The sequence below is a fragment of the Mus musculus genome, chromosome 10 (assembly GCF_000001635.26).
Source record: "Mus musculus strain C57BL/6J chromosome 10, GRCm38.p6 C57BL/6J".
NCBI lineage: Eukaryota > Metazoa > Chordata > Mammalia > Rodentia > Muridae > Mus > Mus musculus.
Genome location: NC_000076.6, coordinates 27,262,384 through 27,282,838, shown reverse-complemented (window position 1 = coordinate 27,282,838; position 20,455 = coordinate 27,262,384). Strand labels below are relative to the sequence as shown.

Sequence of the window (20,455 nt, the reverse complement as noted above, 5' to 3'; positions counted from 1 at the left end):
TGCTTCACTCAATATACTTCTTCCCTCCAAACTCACTAATAGAGCATATTATTAGAATTTTAATCTTTATCAGTTTGATATGTGTATGATGCTGCCTTAGCAGTCTCTTTACAATGGAAACTATGTTGCAATGTTAAAAATAATAATTTTGTTTGTATACACTTTTAATTCACAAACTTATTTTAATTGAATTCTCAGTACAAACAAAAAAGCAAGAGAGGTGTTTAAATAATTTCTAGGTCTTGTACAGAAGATAAAGAATATGTTTTACACCCATGTTCCTGTCATAGATTCCTTGCTTTAAAAAGATCCTAAAACTTGTGTAAAAATATCCTTTTGCTTTAGGTTCAAACTTCTTTTTTGTTGTTGTTGTTTTTGCCTCCCCCCCCCCATTTTTTACTTCAGAGTTAACTTTTCCCAAAGTCAAAAAGTAAATATATGAACTACATTTAAAGAGGTAGTAATTTTTTTACATTTTTACATATTTAATTTATTCATTTGTATATATTGATGCATATATTTCTCTGCCCTGGATATGGTTTAGCTCTAAAATATCAAAGCAGATATGAATAGAGCTAATTCATATTCTGCTGCCTTACATTAAACCTTACAAAGGATTTCCTCTAACATTTATCATCCTCAAATCTTTATCAAGTTTTTTTTTTTTTTTTGAAAACTAAGCAGGTATTTTGGACAGCACATTTCTGGCAATAGAACCTGGACAACATTTATCAAACACAGTGGGGAAAGTTCTCACTTAGCCTTATCAGAAAGACAGCTAAATATCAGAAATAAAGTAACAGAGAATATTTCAAACACTTTTTTCTTTTTTTTATTTAGTTTTCTTTTTCTTTCTTTCTTTATTTATTAGGTATTTTCTTCATTTACATTTCCAATGCTATCCCAAAAGTCCCCCAGACCCTCCCCCCATCCCCTACCCACCCACTCCCACTTCTTGGCCCTGGCATTCCCCTGTACTGAGGCATATAAAGTTTGCAAGACCAAGGGGCCTCTCTTTCCAATGATGGCCGACTAGGCCATCTTCTGATACATATGCAGCTAGAGTCAAGAGCTCCGGGGTACTGGTTAGTTCATATTGTTGTTCCACCTATGGGGTTGCAGACCCCTTTAGCTCCTTGGGTACTCAAACTTTTTAAGCCAGGTTTTAAAGAGATTTCCTCCCTGCTACAGATTTGAATGGCCAACTGCTCAGCTATCCAGAAATAATTCTTCACAAAATTAATGAACTTGGCTTCCACTATGGGAAGAAAACTACCTTTTCCCATATTTGCTTGCTTTTTTGCCTTATTGCCTTAAACAGAACTAGGTCCTTTGGATGTTTTAGAAGATTTTTCCCTGTTTTTTTTTTTAAGGATTCCTTCCTGTCCCTTTGATCTTGGTGTTGATAGTTTTGAATCTTTTCCATTTTGATTTGATTTTTGTGTTTTTGTGGGATTGTTTGTTTGTTTGTTTGTTTGTTTTGGTTTTTTGGGGTTTTTTGTTTTTTGGGGGGGGGCTGGAGTATCTCATACAGATCTCTTCACTGGAACTTTTTCTTCAGTTTCCTCCTGCTCTTCCTCCTTTTCCTCATCTTCTACCTCTTCCTCCTCCTCTTATTCATCTTCATCATCCTCATGTCTTTATCAAGTTTTACTTTTTCTGTAGAACCTTGTTATCTCCAGGAGTAGATCAATTTCCAGACATACTTAAGACTTTTACATCATCCTCATCCTCGTATTCATCTACTGACTCTATGTCTTCCTCTACAGCTTCGAGGTGCTGTCCACAAATGTGCACAGACCCTGAACCACACTTCAACCTTAATACTACAGCTGGTATGACCACAAAGCCCCCATGGGAAGCTGTGGGTTGTACAGACTTTTTCAGAGTTGCTAGTTTTACTTTAATTGGACTGTCTTTATGGTTCATTGCTTCTGTATCTATAATGTGTAATTCATCTTTTGCCCCTGACCCTCAACTGACCATTCTTAATGATAGCTGATGCTCATCTTCATCATTATCCACTTTAAAGTGATAATCTTTGTCAGCCTTTAGTTCACAACTGAAAAGGTAGTTCTGAAGCCTAAAAGGGTTTATACCATGTCCAGCAAGTCTCCACATGAGGTGGAGGTGTTCTCTTCAGTGTGAGGGAAGCCAGATGGAAAAACCTGCCTACTGCTCCTCCCTGCTCCTCTGAACAGACATGCAGGACAGAATCATGCCAAGTACTTGCTGCTTCTTTTTAATTCAAGGGTTCTATGGTTTGCCAACAGATAACAATGAACTGCAGACGTATTTACAACTTAGAAAATATGTATTAGCTGCTGAGGTTTATATTATTATCCTACCATATAGAAGCTAGCAAACCAGAATAGCATAAAGTTGATTTATATGTGTGAATGTCTAGATGACTTAAATATTGATTTTTTTCCTCTTTGCTGATCAAACTGTCTAAATGGTAAAATTTCCTTCCCTTAAAATTAATGCATTTATTGTTTGCCAGAAAGCAATAGAGTGAACATAAGTGAACTCAAATTACTGAAATGTTAAGGTGGGTGGATTTGCTTTGGTTTGTTTTTGACTAATAAAGATAACAATAGAGAAACCAAGAGACACATGTTTTAAAGACAAGTGTATACTACCTCTTGGCTAACCCAACGTTATCTTGCTTTTATGCTCTCTCCATATATAATACATAGAAATTATAGACGGTTCTGAGCACTGTTAAAATTCAGCAAATATTTATGCAGGGTCTGTTCTCTGTGAAATGCTTTTGCCAAGTACCACAGGGAAACATTAAGACATCTGTAAGAGCTGAGTCTTTCATCACTATGATCTTCCCAAAATCTTAAAATAAATAAAAAAAAAAACTTTTAGAATCATGGAATAAATATCCTTACCATTAGGGCTTAAGTGAGGGCTCTTTGCAGAATTTTAATTTGAAAAATGACACTTACTAAAATGGCATGACCCAAACATTCATTTCCCATGTAGATGGTGCCAAGTGAAGGACTCCATGTGTAATTTCTTATTTTATTACCAAAATGAACTTTTAAAGAAGGAACAACTCAGGTCATATTAATGAGAAATAACTGCACCTCTGAAAGAATAAATAAATTCCCCAAGAGCTACCCACTACTAAAAGGCAATGGCTGAATCCTAAACTGGTATGATAAAGCTCTGGGAATGAGCTTCATCTCTATGTGACTCATAGAAGACTCTAATATTAATAGAAGCATCAGATCACAGACACAAGCTTGGCCATTTATTCTGGTAGAGGACAATTGAATGTCTTTTATTGGCCTGTTGACTCTTCTCTGGAGTCTGACAGAGTATCTTCTGAACTTCTAGAATTCTTATCTTCTGAAATTCACAACTAGCTCCTACTCTCCCTAATAAGAATCACCTGCAGAAAACAAGGGAGGAGAGGAAATGAAACAGGAGTGGAACAGTAACGTTTAGAATCAAATCAAAATACTGCCGGCTTTTGCAGAAAATATTAACTGCTCTTTCAAAACACTCTTCATCTGAATAATGTAAACTGAATTGAACCGAACAGGCAGCATGGTAGACTGTGCTCAAATTCTAAAGGTGCAAATACTGAGGACTCCCTGAAGGAGAAAACAAACAAACAAACAAACAAACAAAAACCCTCTGTTTTCTTCACTTTTGTTTCTTTTGGTAATAAAGCAAGGGAGAACTGGACAATAGCTACATACAAAGGTGATACATATCTTTAAGACATAAAACAATTCTCTAAACAGTGAAAGAGAGAGGTGATAATTCTCCTTTGAAAGGAGAGTACCAATATTCTCTCCATTGTTCCCATAACATTTAAAAAGATTGTTGATCTTGATATTATACATCTGCCATTTATGTTATCACAATAAGACTATTTATTTTAACTTAATATAACTTGGATTAAAATATACTGTTATTTTAACTAGATCAATATTGTGTCTCATAAGCATGAAGATGCAGTTTTCTTGGCAGAGATCTTTAAAAAAATTTAAGCCCTAGACAGAAAAAAAAATAACATGCCTATATAATGCACATATATATATAACTATGTTTTATGGTTTATTTGATTAGATCCATGTTTAATTGTGTATCGCATGTATTTTGTACAGGAGCTTTGCACATAAGTTAATCTAGCTCATAGCAAGAGTGCCAGTGGAATGTTCCATCCAAACATAAGTAAATGAAAAGTGAATGTTTGTTGCAAAGGTCTTGTTTTTAAATTAGAGTCTTAAAACACAGACTAGTTTCTGCTAAGCTTGCATCTGTTGAGATTCTACTCTTTCAGCCCAATATCTTATCAGTGTGTCACAAAAGAGCAATAGCTCCCTGAGTCAGGCAACTTTCAGGGAACAGCAAGAGTTAATTTACTATACAGGATGCTTTTTTTTTTTTTAAAGTATTGTTTATCTTCTATGAAGTGTTCAGGGAATATGTTTGCTGGTCATTGATACTTTCTAGATTCCACAATTAAATCTATAAATGAGGCAAATAAACATTAACCTCGTTGCTACATACTAAAATGTGTCCACAGGTTTCTTCATATAGAGAACCACCAATAGTGTGGTGTTCAATTAGCCAAAAGTATTTTGACCTAGGAAAAGTTTTATAATCCTATTTTAATTGACTATAGATGAGTATATGGACCATGTAATTTGGTCTTGATCTATACCATGGAACAGAAAATATATGAAGAATGTGTCTATAGGATCATAAATTCACCAGCATATGCATGAGACTCACACAGGCCTCTCAGTCCCTCTTTATCTAGCTCTCACAATTATTTTTTTGTATTGCAAATTAAATATTACATTATTTTTATCTTTTAGTTGTCAACAAGAAACATTAAATAAAATATAATTAGTGAAAGTCTGGTGAAATATGGTGAACTGCAAGCAGAATAAACTTAGTGAGGTGATCCTGTATGCTTCAGGAATCTGGTGATTGCACTAAGGTCACCAAGCCAGATCAGCTGTAAGTGCAGTCGCATACAAATTTTTACCACTACTTTGTATTTTCAAAATTTAGATTCCAGCACATATTGAGGACTCTAAAATAATCAGATTGTATTGATTGTAGTGATAATGTTGAAAGGGAAGGTCCAGAAATTAGTTTTTGCCTCTGTCAGTTCTAATGAATGAAAAGAGCTTTATGAAAGAAAAAATTGTTAGAGATCTGTATGAATTATGAAAAAGAAAAGAAATGAAGAAAGCTATAGATGACATGGGTCAAAGGAATAAAGAAAAGAAATATGTAGGAGAGAAAGCAGGCAGGTTGGAAACAGGGAAAAAGAAAGCCTCTACTGCAGCCATGAAGAGTAATACTGTCTCCAACTTCCTCTTTCAAATAATACTTGATTCTTTTTTAAAAAGTATTCATTGTGTTTGGATTGTGTTCATACCCTAATACTTCAGAAGATACCCCCACTTCCCTAACCACAATCTTGTGTTGAGAGAGACAGAGGGAAAGAGAGGGGAGGAAGAGGGAGGAAGGGAGGAAGGGAGGGAGGGAGGGAGGGAGGGAGGGAGGGAGGGAGGGAGAGAGAGAGAGAGAGAGAGAGAGAGAGAGAGAATGAGAGAGAGAGAGAACTGAATCCAGTTTCTGTTTCTCAAACACTCTCGGTTTATTGGGACTGTCCTAGAATGTTGTCAAATGTTACTGATCTGTGGCACCCTTAAAGAAAACCAAACACGCCTCTGCCAGCAGCTGTTAATTCCCCCAAAGTTCCTTATCTGGACAAAGGACTTGGTCTCACCTCACCTCACCTCATATCATCTCCCCTCACCTCACAGCTCCATGCTGAGATTTTACCTGGCTTGATTTTGCACAGGTGTCATGCATGCTCTAACATATGAATTCATATGTGCAACTGCCCTGATCTTTCTAAAAACACTGTTACCTTGATGCCATCTACCACCGCTGGGGAATAAGATGTCTGTGTCTCCTTGGCCAAAACGATCCCTGGGTTTGGCCAGAGAGACCATAATATAAATATCCCAATTATGGCTCAACATTTCATCTTTTCAATCTGTATGTTGACTAGTTGGGTACTCTGTGTTAACTGCCATCTACCTGGGGAAACAAAGCTAACATTCTAAGATATAAGTATAGAGATAAGTCATTGGGAATTTTTTTCAGGTTCTTTTTTTTTAATTACAAATTTTTTCCATTATTTTTAAAATTTGGATATTTTGTGTATTTGTATTTCAAATGATATCCCCTGTTCATGTTTCCCATGTGGAATATGACCCCTCCCCCTGCTTCTTCTATAATAATGCTTTCCTTCACACCCACCCACTACCACCTCACCACCCTGGTATTCCCCTATACTGGGGAATCGAGCCTTCACAGGACCAAGGGCTTCTCCTTCTATTGATACCAGAAAGTGCCATCCTTTGCTACATAAGTGGCTGGAGCCATGGTTCCCTCCATGTGTACTCTTTGGTTGGTGGCTTAGTCACTGGGAGCTCTGGGGGTACTGGTTGGTTGATATTGTTGTTTCTCCTATGGGACTGAAAACTCCATCAGCTCCTTCAGTCCTTTCTCAAAGTCCTCCATTGGGGACCCAGTGCTAAGTCCAAAGGTTGGCTGAGAGCATCTGTCTCTGTCTTTGAGAAGCTCTGGCAGAGCCTCTCACTAAACAGCTATAACAGGTGCCTGTCAGCAAGAAATTCTTGGCATATGGGATATTTTTCTATCTTCTGAGATCCACTTCGAGTTCTTTCTTCAGAGACTTGAAGTTCTTGTCATACAGATCTTTCACTTGCTTGGTTAGTGTCACACCAAGGTATATTATATTGTTTCTCATTATTGTGAAGGATGTTGTTTTCCTAATTTCTTTCTCAGCCTATTTATCCTGTAAGTAGAGGACAGCTATTGATTTTAGTTAATTTTATATCCAGCCACTTTGCTGAAGTTGTATATCAGCTTTAGGAGTTCTCTGGTGGAATTTTTGGGGTCACTTAATTATACTATCATATCACCTGCAAATAGTGATATTTTGACTTCTTCCTTTCCAATTTTCATCCCTTTGGCCTTCTTTTGTTGTCTAATTGCTCTGGCAAGGACTTCAAGTACTATATTGAATAGGTAGGGAGAGAGTAGACAGCCTTGCCTAGTCCCTGATTTTAGAAGGATTGCTTCAAGTTTCTTTCCATTTAGTTTGATGTTGTCTATTGGTTTGCTGTATATTGCTTTCATTATGTATAGGTATGGGCCTTGAATTCCTGATTTTTCCAAGACTTTTACCATGAAGGGGTAATGAATTTTGTCAAAAGCTTTCTCAGCATCTAATGAGATGATCATGTGGGTTTTTTTTTCCCTTTGAGTTTGTTGTTGTAGTAGATTACATTGATGGATTTCCATATATTGAGCCACATCCCAGCATCCCTGGGATGAAGCCTACTTGATGGTGGTGAATGATCATTTTGTTGTGTTCTTGAATTTGGTTTGCAAGAATTTTATTGAGTATTTTGTCATTGATATTCATAAGGGAGATTGGTCTACAGTTCTCTTTCTTCATAGGGTCTTTGTGTGGTTTATGTATCAGTGTAATTGTGGCTTCAAAGAAAGAATTGGGTAGTGTTCCTTCTGTTTTTATTTTGTGGAATAGTTTGAAGAGTATTGGTATTAGGTCTTCTTTGACAGACTGATTAATTTCTGTACTAAACATATCTGGTCTTTGGCTTTTTTTTTTTTTTGGTTGGGAGACTTTTAATAAGTGCTTCTATTTCTTTAGGGGTTATGGGGTTGTTTAGATTGTTTATTTGATCATGATTTAACTTTGGTACCGGTATCTGTCTGTAAAGTTGTCCAATTCATCCAGATTTTCCAGTTTTTTGTTTTGTTTTGTTTTTTTTAAGAACAAGATTTTGTAGTAGGATCTGATGATTTTTTTTAAAAAATTCCTCAGTTTCTGTTGTTATATCTCTCTTCATTTATGATTTTGTTCATTTGGATACTGTCTCTGTGACCTCTGGTTAGTCTGGCTAAGGCTTTAACTATCTTGTTGATTTTCTCAAAAACCCAGCTCTTGGTTTTGTTGAATCTTTGTATAGTTATTTTTGTTTCTACTTGGTTGATTTCAGCACTGAATTTGAGTATTTCCTGCCATCTACTCCTCTTGGGTGTATTTGCTTCTTTTTGTTCAAGAGCTTTCAACTGTGCTGTTAAGCTGCTAGTGTATGCTATCTCCAGGAAAGCAATGTGTTTTCCTCTTACACTGCCTTCATTGTGTCTCATAAGTTTGGGTATGTTGTGCCTTCATTTTCATTAAATTTTAAAATGTCTTTAATTCCTTTTTTATTTCTTCCTTAACCAAGTTAGCATTGAGTAGGGTATTGTTCAGCTTTCATGTGTATGTGGGCTTTCTGTCGGGTTTTTTTGTTTTTTGTTTTTTTGTTATTGAAGACCAGTCTTAGTCTGTGGTGATCTCATAGGATTACTTCAATCTTCTTGTATCTGTTGAGACCTTTTTAGTGACCAATTAAATGTTTAATTTTGGAGATGGTACCACGAGGTGCTGAGAAGAATGTAGTATATTCTTGTTTTAGGATGAAATGTTCTATAGATATCTGTTAAACCCATTTGGTCTATAACTTCTTTTAGTTTCACTGCTTCTCTGTTTAGTTTCTGTCTCCATGATCTGTCCATTGATGAGAGTGAGGTGTTAAAGTCCCACACTATTATTGTGTGGGGTTCAGTGTTTGCTTTGAGCTTTAGTAAAGCTTCTTTTATAAATATGGGTGTCCTTGCATTTGAAACATAGATAGTAAGAATTGAGAGTTCATCTTGATAGATTTTTTTCCCTTTGATGAGTATGAAGTCTCCTTTCTTATATTTTTTGATAACTTTTGGTTGAAAGTTGATTTTATTTGATATTAGAATGGCTATCCAGCTTGTTTCTTGGGACTATTTGCTTCAAAAATTGTTTCCCAGCCTTTTAACTCTGAGGTAGTGTCTGTTTTGTCACTGAGGTGCATTTCCTGTATGTAGCAAAATGTTCATCGTGTCACATATCCACTCTGTTATTTTATGTCTTTTTATTGGGAAATTGAGTCCATTGATGTTGAGTTATTAAGGAATAGTGATTGTTGCTTCCTGTTATTTTTGTGGTTAGAGGTGAAATTTTGGGTTTGTTGAAAGAAAATTACTCTCTTCCTGTTTCTAGGGTGTAATTTCCCTCCTTGTGTTGGAGATTTCCATCTATTATCTTTTGTAGGACTGGATTTGCAGGAAGATATTGTGTAAATTTGGCTTTGCCATGGAATATCTTGTTTTTTTCCCACCTATTGTAATTGAGAGTTTTGCTGGATATAGTAGCTTGGGCTGGCATCTGAGTTCTCTTAGGGTCTCTATGACATCTGTCCAGGATCTTCTGGCTTTCATAGTCTCTGTTGAGAAGTCAGGTGTATTTCTGATAGGTCTGCCTTTATATGTTACTTGATGTTTTTCCCTTACTGCTTTTAATATTCTTTCTTTGATTTTCTGCATTTGGTGGTTTGACTATTATATGATGGGAAGGATTTCTTTTCTGGTCCAATTTATTTGGGGTTCTGTAGGCTTCTTGTGTGTTTATGGGCATCTCTCTTTTGGTTAGGAAAGTTTTCTTCTATAAGTTTATTGAAGATCTTTACTGGCCCTTTAAGTTGGGAATCTTCATTCTTTACCTATTATCCTTAGTGTTGGTCTTTCCATTGTGTCCTGGACTCCTGGATGTTTTGTGTTAGGAGGTTTTTGCATTTTGCGTTTGTTTTTTGTTTGTTTGTTTGTTTGTTTTGTTTTGTTTTGTTTTTGACTGTTGTGTCAATGTTATCGATGGTATCTTCTGCACCTGAGATTCTCTCTTCTATCTCTTGTATTCTATTGGTGATGCTTGTATCTATGACTCCTGATTTCTTTCCTAAGTTTTCTATCTCCAGGGTTGTCTCCCTTTGTGATGTCTTTATTGATTTTATTTCCATTTTTAGATCCTGAATGCTTTTGTTCAATTCCTTTACCTGTTTGGTTGTGTTTTCCTATAACTCCTTAAGGGAATTTTCTGTTTCGTCTTTAAGGCTTCTACTTGTTTACCTGTGCTCTCCTGTATTTCTTTAAGGGAGTTATTTATGTCATTTGTAAAGTCCTCTATCATTATCATGAGATGTGATTTTTAAATCCAAATCTTGCTTTTCTGGTGTTTGGGGGTATTCAGTACTTGTTGTGGTATGAGAACTAGTTTCTGATGTTGCCAAGTAACGTTGGTTTCTGCTGCTTATATTCTTGAGCTTGCCTCTTGCCTTCTGGTTAGCTCTGGTATTATTTGGTCTTGCTGTCTCTGACTAGAGTTTGTTCCTCCTATGGGCCTGTGAGCCTGTGTTCTTAGGTGTGTCAGCACTCATGGGAGGACCAGCTCTCTCTGGGTGGGATTTAGCTACAGAGGGTGTGGAATAGCCCTAGCTCCAGGTCACAGATAGAGACTGAAAGTAACCTGTCTCCGGCTTCTCTGCAGTTCCTTTTCCCTGTGTTTTTCTGTCAGGTCCCTCTTTGGACAGTTACTGGAACAAACGTAGTGGTCTCACCTGTGGGCTTAGGAGTGAGAACACTCTTGGGAGACCATCTCTTGAGGCAGGATTTGGGTATGCAGGGCTGTGGGATAGCTTTAGCTCCATGTCACAGATGGAGACTGCAAGGGGACTTGTTTTAATACTATGCCCATTTAGTGAAATAATACTAGTAGGTTCTGCCATACAACCTATGACCTACCTAGTCTTATGGTCTTAACCCAGATAATCATGCCAGTAATGAGATCTGTCTCATTGAACAGGCTGTAAATACAACCAGAAAGTTATTCTCATAGCTATACATCTGGCAAATGGTTACTATCTAGAACATACAACTCAAAAGTCTACAACTCATGAAAGAAAGCATCTCAATTAAACATTGGGCCAAAGAACCAAAGTACAAAGTTCTCAATAAATAAAATGCAAATATCTGGGAAAAATACTTAATAAATTTTAGCATTTATTTTTATGTAGGTGGGTGTTTTAAAAAACTCTAATACTGTCAAAGCCTTTAGCATCTATTATCCTTCTCCATTGTTCCTCCTTACCTGTTCTACCTCACATCCCATTTCATTGTCCTTCCATTTAGGTTAATCCCCTTTTATAATACTCCATTCTATTTCCTTCCCTTGCAAGCCCACTGTTCACTCCATAGCCTCTTACTATTTTCATAACCTCTATGGGTATTCTAAATGAATAACACATATCTGATTCAAAGCTAATTTCCACATATGGAAGAAAAAAAGATGATATTTGTTTTTCTGCGAATGAGCTTCATCACTCAGAATGCTCGTTTTTTTTTAATTTCATCCACTTATTTATGAGTTTTATGATTTTGTTTCTCATGAGAGCTGAAAATAATTCATTGTGTAAATACACATATTTATTATATGTATATTATATATTCACATATATAGACTATTTTCTGTTTTGTGGATATTGGAAATAGAGCATCAGTGAGCATGGATGAGCCCTTTACCTCTGCAGTATGAAGCAGAGTGCTCTGGGTATATGCCCAGGGGCAGTATAGCTACATCGTGTGTGTCCTTAAAAAGCTATAGACATGTCTTAAAATATGTACACATATACACATAAAAAATTTAAATGGAGTTACCATATAATATGGTAACAGTGTTCCTATAAGACCCTAATCATTAGAAAATCAAATCTCCAGCACTGAGGTGTCTTTCTGAGTTGATGACCGAGACATGGATTTGGCCGAGACACCCCTAAGCACAGTAGGCTGTTGCCCTTTCTCTCAGTAGTCCTTCTGAACCTGGTGCTAAGATTCTGTTGCTGATCTCATCACATACTTGAATCATAAACTAGAGAAATGAAGCTGGTACTGATTTGGATAATGTTCAGTGACTAGCATTTATACTTTAGAAAGGTGTTATGTAGGTTATCAGAGAAAAGTAGCCTTACTTAGTTTCAATTGATGTGAATGGCATCAATGCCTGTAAATACTCACTGATGCAATAGCAGCATGAATTCTATGGAAATATCCCTCTTTCTTCCTATAGAAATTATACTGTGAAGTGTCTTGCCTCCTAAAGCAAAGTTTCTAGAGTATATCATCTCTTTTTGGCAACCTCAGCATCTATGTTGCTATATGCTAATTATCCATTTGCTGTAAATATAAGAGAATCTTAAATCTCCTTTGTTGATTTTGCTTCTTCTATAACCTGATACCCTATGCCTTGTTTTATTCTAATAATCTCTGGGGAAAACAAAACTGTGCTTCAATTTCAGTGTGATGAATGTATAGACAACCAGAACAGGACTTTGAAATTCAGTGAGTAGATTGAACATTGGACCCATACATACTGTAAATACTTATATAGGAAGAAGGGATAATGTTCCAAAATTTTATTCTCTTAAGTCTTCAGAATCCAGAAAGATGAATCCCTTGTCCTGTCTGTTATACTAAAAAGAAACAGAGAACGATGTTTAATTTATCTGGCTCAGTATTACAGAGCCTTTTAGCCATGTCATTTCATTATATTCCTCTTGAAATATTTGCTCTGGTAAGAAGAAGCAAATATTGGGTTTTACAGTCCATTTACTGTGATAACAATGATGATAATCTAACATCACAGAACTGAAGCCTATTCCCTGAGAAGAATTTCCTCTCCAGGTACAATGTCTTCAAGAGTGTGTCTCATCTCATACTCCGTCCATTTATATTTTTTTGAAACTTAGTGGAATAAATACAAATACAACCCCATACCCAATACTTTGGTAAAGCTATTTTTTTTATGAATTAGCTTAAGCCATTTATACTCACTACTGAAAACTTTCTTGATTGATTCAATCTTTACTGCAAAGCATTCCATGTATACCATGTTGCTATGCTACACAGGTGGCCCATTTTGCATGGAAACAACAATGTTACAAGCAAACAAGATATTCCTTTCCAATGAAGGGAGAATTAAAGCAGATACTCATAGGAAGGAGGTATCTGTAATGTTCTGTTCTTAATGGAGTACTGGAGAATGCAGAATTTAGCCCTAAACTACATCCTAGAATAGAAGGTTGATTGTCTTTCCAGTGGGAAATTACTTCTTCACTTTTTTTTTATTAGATATTTTCTTTATTTGCATTTCAAATTTTATCCCCTTTCCTCATTTCCCCTCTGAAAATCCCTCTATCCCATTCCCCCTCCCCCTGCTCGCTATCCCACCCACTCCTGATTTCCTGTCCTGGCATTCCCCTACAATGGGGCATGGAGCCTTCACAAGGTCAAGGGCCTCTCCTCTCTTTGATGTCCCACGAGGCCATCCTCTGCTACATATGTGGCTGAAGCCTTGAGCCCCTCTTTGTATATACTCTTTGGTTGGTGGTTTTATTCCTGGGAGCTGTGAGGTAGTGGTTGGTTCATATTGTTGTTCCTCCTATGGAGTTTAAAAATCCTTCAGCTCCTTGGGTCCTTTCTCTGCCTCCTACATTGGGGACCCTGTCTGTGCTCAGTCCTATGGATAGCTGTGAGCTTCCACTTCTGCATTTGTCAGGCACTGGTAGAACCTCTCAAAAGACAGCTATATCAGGCTCCTGTCAGCAAGTACTTGTTGGGATCCACAATAGTGCCTGAGTTTGTTAACTATATATGGGATCGATCCCAAGTGGAACAGTCACTTGATGCCCTTTCGTTCAGTTCCTGCTCCAAATTTTGTCTATCTATCTCCTCCCATGGATATTTTGATCCCCCTTCTAAGAATGACCAAAGTATCCACACTGTGGTCTTCCTTCTTGAGCTTCATGTGATCTGTGAATTGTATCTTGGGTATTCTGAACTTCTGGGCTAATATCCACTCATCAGTGAGTGTGTATTCTCAATAAATTTGCTTTTTTTAGTAATTAAAAGGTTTACAGCATTAATCTCTTATGGGGATAGTCTAATCAACCCAGTAAATTCAATAACCACATGGAAGTGACCTGAAGTGCCCTACTTTTACCTGTGCAAAGCCCCATTTCTCTAGCTCATGGAGAGATAGCAAGAAAGCTTTCCTACAGCATGGGAGTATATTAGCTGTTCTATTGATGTACTACAGGGTTTAATAAGATCATGTAAATAAACCAATTTGGAAGCCCCAATGATAGGATTTATAAACGGATTTTAGAAAGCCCCAAAACAATGGCAAATTAACTACATGTAGTACACATTTTCCACAGATGTCATGTTTTGATGTAATATTCAATGAATGCTACTGAGCATATGTGTATCCATTCTAGAACCCTTCAACTCAAATACTCATGATATTTTATAATGATTCCTTACTACACTTCAGAAGGATTAAAAAAGGTTTTTCCTTAGAGTTTGGCTGTTAAGACATTAACCAGGCAAACAGAAAAGTATTTGAGCTTCTAAAAACCTACAGGGATTCTATAAGAAATTCTCTAGCAAGAACATTCTAATTTGAAAATTATTTAATAATGTAAGAACAATTGGGTTGCATACAGAATTACTAAATTAAAATGCACGATTTGCCTTGGTCCAGTAATGGAAGTTTAAAAAACAATCAACTTAACTCCTAGAAAGATTCAGGAAATGAAGGTAAAGGTGGGTATATTGAATATTTGAGATATTAGACAATCATTTGATATACAACACTGAGTTCAGTTATGTCACCCAAAATTCACATGCCACAGTTCCCATTACCTCAGACAAGATTAAGATTCCAAGTTGGAATCTTTAATGTCTACCTCCTGCTGCATCTGTTTATTAATTTAGAAAACACTAAATAATTCAGATTTCTTTGAGATATTAATAAAATCAGTGCAGACTTTTTAGCCTCTTACTGATATGTCTCTGGTTGGAACAAACGGGCTATGTGAAATGTTAGATGCTTATCTTAACAGAGCTAAAACCTTAGTATACAGATTCATCTCCCATCACTTATAATAATTCCAACTGCTATTGTCCAGGCAGACATTTATCATTTTATTTATGAAAAGACATTATAGTAGCACATTTCTCCATGGAGTGGGGGAATATTTTCTGAATTTCAGTCTCTCTAGAGTACGATATAATGAGCTCTTCTAAGCCAATGCTGAGCTGCAATGTAAAATCCTATGTAATGAGCCATACCAAGCTCTCTGTGGCCCCTATGAGACAACCCAAGAGATCAGAATTCTTCCTCCATTCACTGCCACCCCAGGCAGTGCCTTCTGGTCAGGGTCTGCCATGAAAGGACAAGTAGAGCCGATGTCCACAAAGCTGCCACTCTGCATATCAGCACAAAGCAAGCAGCAGAATACAAATCATCAGCTTTGCTGCAAGAATGTCTTTGTTTACAGTGCCATGGAAGAATTCTTAAGAGCTTGCCACATTTGCATTGAGTCTGTCACTCACAGATCTAACTTTGATTCCTACCCTGTAAAATGATCTTGTGTTCCATTGAAAAATATATTTTTACAAGGTTGATATCAGTGTCAGAAAATGCAGGCATCAAGCAGACATTGGAAGGAATGAAGCTTGCTTAATGAAAGGGGGGCAATAACATTCATTCAAAGTAGCTTATTAGATAACATAGGCAAATGTAGAACTTCTCAGACCATTCTGATTGAATTTGCATGTAAATTTTGTAGCTAAACTTTAATTTTCTTTGACCAATAATGTTTTTCAACTTAGCTCATTTTCTATGTAAAGTGTCTTTCAAATGGAAGAATGTCTTTGTTGAGTGCCTTCAGAGTCACAGAATGTAATGTTAACCATAGGGATGCAAAGAAACTGTCCACTGACCCTTCTCTGGTTGGGGATTCTGAGACTAGAACTTAAGACTAAGAAGATAACAGAGGAGTCTGTGATTAGAACCTACCTTCTTTCATCAAACCTTCATTACTGGGAAAATAGTACATGGATTTATATTTATATCAAGCTTGCTGTTGATGAGCAAAGGGTCACATAAATGTTATTCCATAAATGTCTGTCGTCTTCACTTTGAACTCTGGTGATTGCTGCTTCTCCAAGTATTTCCCTCTACAATAATGAAATGATTTTAATGTAATATATAAAAGATTATTAAAAAAACTCCTTTGCTGAAATTATCATGCATCTCTTCTCTTCCAGCTTCCAGCTGTTGGAGGACAGTTGTCATTTACCATCTCATATGACCTCGAAGAAGAGGAAGACGATACAGAAAAAATCCTTCAGCTGATGATTATCTTTGAGGTAGGAAAATAAAAGTATCACTTTCCAAACATATGCTATCTCTATTTACCTTAGGTCATTCACACTGCTTGTAATACAAGTTGGCTGACATATATTTACACACTATGAAAGAAAATACACCTTAGCAGTTTCATGCCATGCACATGTTTTAATCTGAAGCATATCAAGAAAATAAAAATAATTGAGTTCTGATGAAAAAGGAGAATATTCAGAAATACTTTGAAACTGAAAGTTAAAACATGATCATATTTCCATGCTGATAAGTTGTATGATTCATGTGTTTAGGTCAGTACTGATTTATATAACATGTTATATTGTAGGTTCTATTGTATGCTTTTTGCTTTGGTATTCAAAAGGAAAGGGGGAAGGTAACTTAGTTGCTAAGCTATTGGTAACTCCTGACTTCAAAATCTTACTTTAGGAAGAAAAGATACAAGATTAGCTGCATTTGAGAACTAGGACCTTCGTGGTTCCAAATGCTATTATAGTCACCTGTTTAGAACTTTTACTTCCTCACATTGTGGTGATAAATTCTTCAGTCACATATGTACCCATGGGCACACACATGCATGTGGTTTAGTGGTTCCAAATGGAAGGTGCTGACTAAGCTTCAGGCTCTGTTCTTGCCAAGAGACTTCCTTGCTTTTGGGTCAGTGTCAAAAATTACAACATTACCCTCTCAGAGTGAATTTCTTTCTGAAGAGAATGAAGTAATTTAGGATTCATATGAACATAAAACCACACGTGTAATAAAAGTTCTCTTATGCATGAAGATTAAGAGATGATGTATTGCCAGATAGTGGTGGCACACACCTTTAATCCTTGCACTTAGAAGGTAGAGGCAGACAGATTTATGAGTTTGAGGCCAGCCTGGTGTAGAAACTCTGGGGAGAGAGAGAGAGAGAGAGAGAGAGAGAGAGAGAGAGAGAGAGAGAGAGAGAGAATGAGAATGTATCTCTAAAATGTTAAATGAAAATAGTTACTTGAATGCCCTCATTAAATGTAAATGATTCTTATCATGAGGCCACTGTCTTTATTTGAACATTAGAGTGCAGATCTTTCCTTTTGTAGAAGTCTAAAATCTTTTTATATACATGTTAATGAAAGTTCCCTCCCTAATTTCTCTAATTCTTATCTCTGCCATAAATATGTGATACTTTCATGCTTCCATGAAGCAAAACTCTTTGTAATGACATATACACATGAGTTGTATATTACTTCAATTAATAGAGAATGCAAGCATATACAAAATTATAATGGTAGACTTTGTAATGGGAGTAGATGAAGAATGATCCTCACGTTGCTTAGTCTTTGCTTCCTGTGCACCAGAAATATGCTAAATGATGGAGAATAACTGACCTTAAGTTAGAGCCCTCATGAGGATAATCTCGAGTAGAGAAACAAAATTCAGAGGACCATTCTAGTTTTTGTACCTTTCTTGCAATTTTATCTACATATACTTTCTTTTTTCCCCTTTAGGGAAATGACTTAAGAATCAGCACAGCGTATAAGGAGGTGTACTTAGAGCCATCTGAAGAACACATTGAGGAGGTGTCACTCAAAGAAGAGGCCTTTACTATACATGGAACAAATTTGCCAGTCACTAGAAAAGATTTCATGATTGTTCTCACAAATTTGGAGAGAGTCCTTATGCAAATCACATACAACTTAGGGATGGACGCCATCTTCAGGTAAGACCTAGAACTCCACCTCCCAGAGTTGTATGTGTATCTGAGGCAAACAGAGGTGTATCAGAAAAGCACATTTTAAAGGTCTAGGTTTATGGCTTTAAGTAAAAAGAAAAAAAAAAATAAGCATAAGTTCTGGTTTCTATGAGGTAATTATATACAACCTTTAGATTTTAAATGTTGAGAACAATGTATTAGACTTCTAATACTGATAAATCCTCTACAATTTTTAATGACCCCCTATTGATAAACAAAAGGACAGTTTCTTTTATGGCATCTCAGATTGTAAAATACTGAAGATATATGATTGCAAGGTGCTCATATTCAGAAAGTGGGTTGTAAAATATTTTTTTCTATTAAGCAATTAACTAGTTTCTAATAGTATCTAGATTGTAATAAGAAATAGAGGTCTCTTCACTTACATAATTACACATCTCTTTATAAAACACTGTGGTACTATGATAGGAAAGAGTAGGAGATTTTGAAAATTAAATAAATTCTATTGATCTTGGCAATTTATTGGTATTTGTGGAACCTCGATTTTAAGCTCAATAAAGCCCATAACAATACCTATCTTATCCCTTAGGGGTATGGTTAAATAATATCTAATTTGGACATTTTAAAAAGCTAGTTTCTAAGATCCAACACCCATTCATGATAAAAGTTTTGGAAAGATCAGGAATTCAAGGCCCATACCTAAACATGATAAAAGCAATCTACAGCAAACCAGTAGCCAACATCAAAGTAAATGGAGAGAAGCTGGAAGCAATCCCACTAAAATCAGGGACTAGACAAGGCTGCCCACTTTCTCCCTACCTTTTCAACATAGTACTTGAAGTATTAGCCAGAGCAATTCGACAACAAAAGGAGATCAAGGGGATACAAATTGGAAAAGAGGAAGTCAAAATATCACTTTTTGCAGATGATATGATAGTATATATAAGTGACCCTAAAAATTCTACCAGAGAACTCCTAAACCTGATAAACAGCTTCGGTGAAGTAGCTGGATATAAAATAAACTCAAACAAGTCAATGGCCTTTCTCTATACAAAGAATAAACAGGCTGAGAAAGAAATTAGGGAAACAACACCCTTCTCAATAGTCACAAATAATATAAAATATCTTGGCGTGACTCTAACTAAGGAGGTGAAAGATCTGTATGATAAAAACTTCAAATCTCTGAAGAAAGAAATTAAAGAAGATCTCAGAAGATGGAAAGATCTCCCATGCTCATGGATTGGCAGGATCAACATTGTAAAAATGGCTATCTTGCCAAAAGCAATCTACAGATTCAATGCAATCCCCATCAAAATTCCAACTCAATTCTTCAACGAATTGGAAGGAGCAATTTGCAAATTTGTCTGGAATAACAAAAAACCTAGGATAGCAAAAAGTCTTCTCAAGGATAAAAGAACTTCTGGCGGAATCACCATGCCAGACCTAAAGCTTTACTACAGAGCAATTGTGATAAAAACTGCATGGTACTGGTATAGAGACAGACAAGTAGACCAATGGAATAGAATTGAAGATCCAGAAATGAACCCACACACCTATGGTCACTTGATCTTCGACAAGGGAGCTAAAACCATCCAGTGGAAGAAAGACAGCATTTTCAACAATTGGTGCTGGCACAACTGGTTGTTATCGTGTAGAAGAATGCGAATCGATCCATACTTATCTCCTTGTACTAAGGTCAAATCTAAGTGGATCAAGGAACTTCACATAAAACCAGAGACACTGAAACTTATAGAGGAGAAAGTGGGGAAAAGCCTTGAAGATATGGGCACAGGGGAAAAATTCCTGAACAGAACAGCAATGGCTTGTGCTGTAAGATCGAGAATCGACAAATGGGACCTAATGAAACTCCAAAGTTTCTGCAAGGCAAAAGACACCGTCAATAAGACAAAAAGACCACCAACAGATTGGGAAAGGATCTTTACCTATCCTAAATCAGATAGGGGACTAATATCCAACATATATAAAGAACTCAAGAAGGTGGACTTCAGAAAATCAAATAACCCCATTAAAAAATGGGGCTCAGAACTGAACAAAGAATTCTCACCTGAGGAATACCGAATGGCAGAGAAGCACTTGAAAAAATGTTCAACATCCTTAATCATCAGGGAAATGCAAATCAAAACAACCCTGAGATCCCACCTCACACCAGTCAGAATGGCTAAGATCAAAAATTCAGGTGACAGCAGATGCTGGCGAGGATGTGGAGAAAGAGGAACACTCCTCCATTGTTGGTGGGAGTGCAGGCTTGTACAACCACTCTGGAAATCAGTCTGGCGGTTCCTCAGAAAACTGGACATAGTACTACCGGAGGATCCAGCAATACCTCTCCTGGGCATATATCCAGAAGATGCCCCAACAGGTAAGAAGGACACATGCTCCACTATGTTCATAGCAGCCTTATTTATAATAGCCAGAAGCTGGAAAGAACCTAGATGCCCCTCAACAGAGGAATGGATACAGAAAATGTGGTACATCTACACAATGGAGTACTACTCAGCTATTAAAAAGAATGAATTTAT

At 36.6% G+C, this 20,455-nt stretch overlaps 1 protein-coding gene and 1 pseudogene across 5 annotated transcripts in view; one reads left to right on the top strand and one right to left on the bottom strand.

The window, feature by feature from the left end:
- The window catches only part of Lama2 (laminin, alpha 2), a 635,907-nt gene that overhangs the window by 334,353 nt on the left and 281,099 nt on the right, over positions 1 to 20,455 (top strand). For all 5 annotated transcript variants that reach the window (XM_017313815.1, XM_011243134.1, XM_011243135.1 and 2 more), the window contains exons 13-14: positions 16,129 to 16,230; positions 17,710 to 17,921. In XM_017313815.1, the coding sequence (XP_017169304.1) occupies positions 16,129 to 16,230; positions 17,710 to 17,921 (314 nt within the window). The remainder of the gene's footprint in view (positions 1 to 16,128; positions 16,231 to 17,709; positions 17,922 to 20,455) is intronic.
- Positions 1,169 to 2,114, bottom strand: Gm17917 (predicted gene, 17917; annotated as a pseudogene).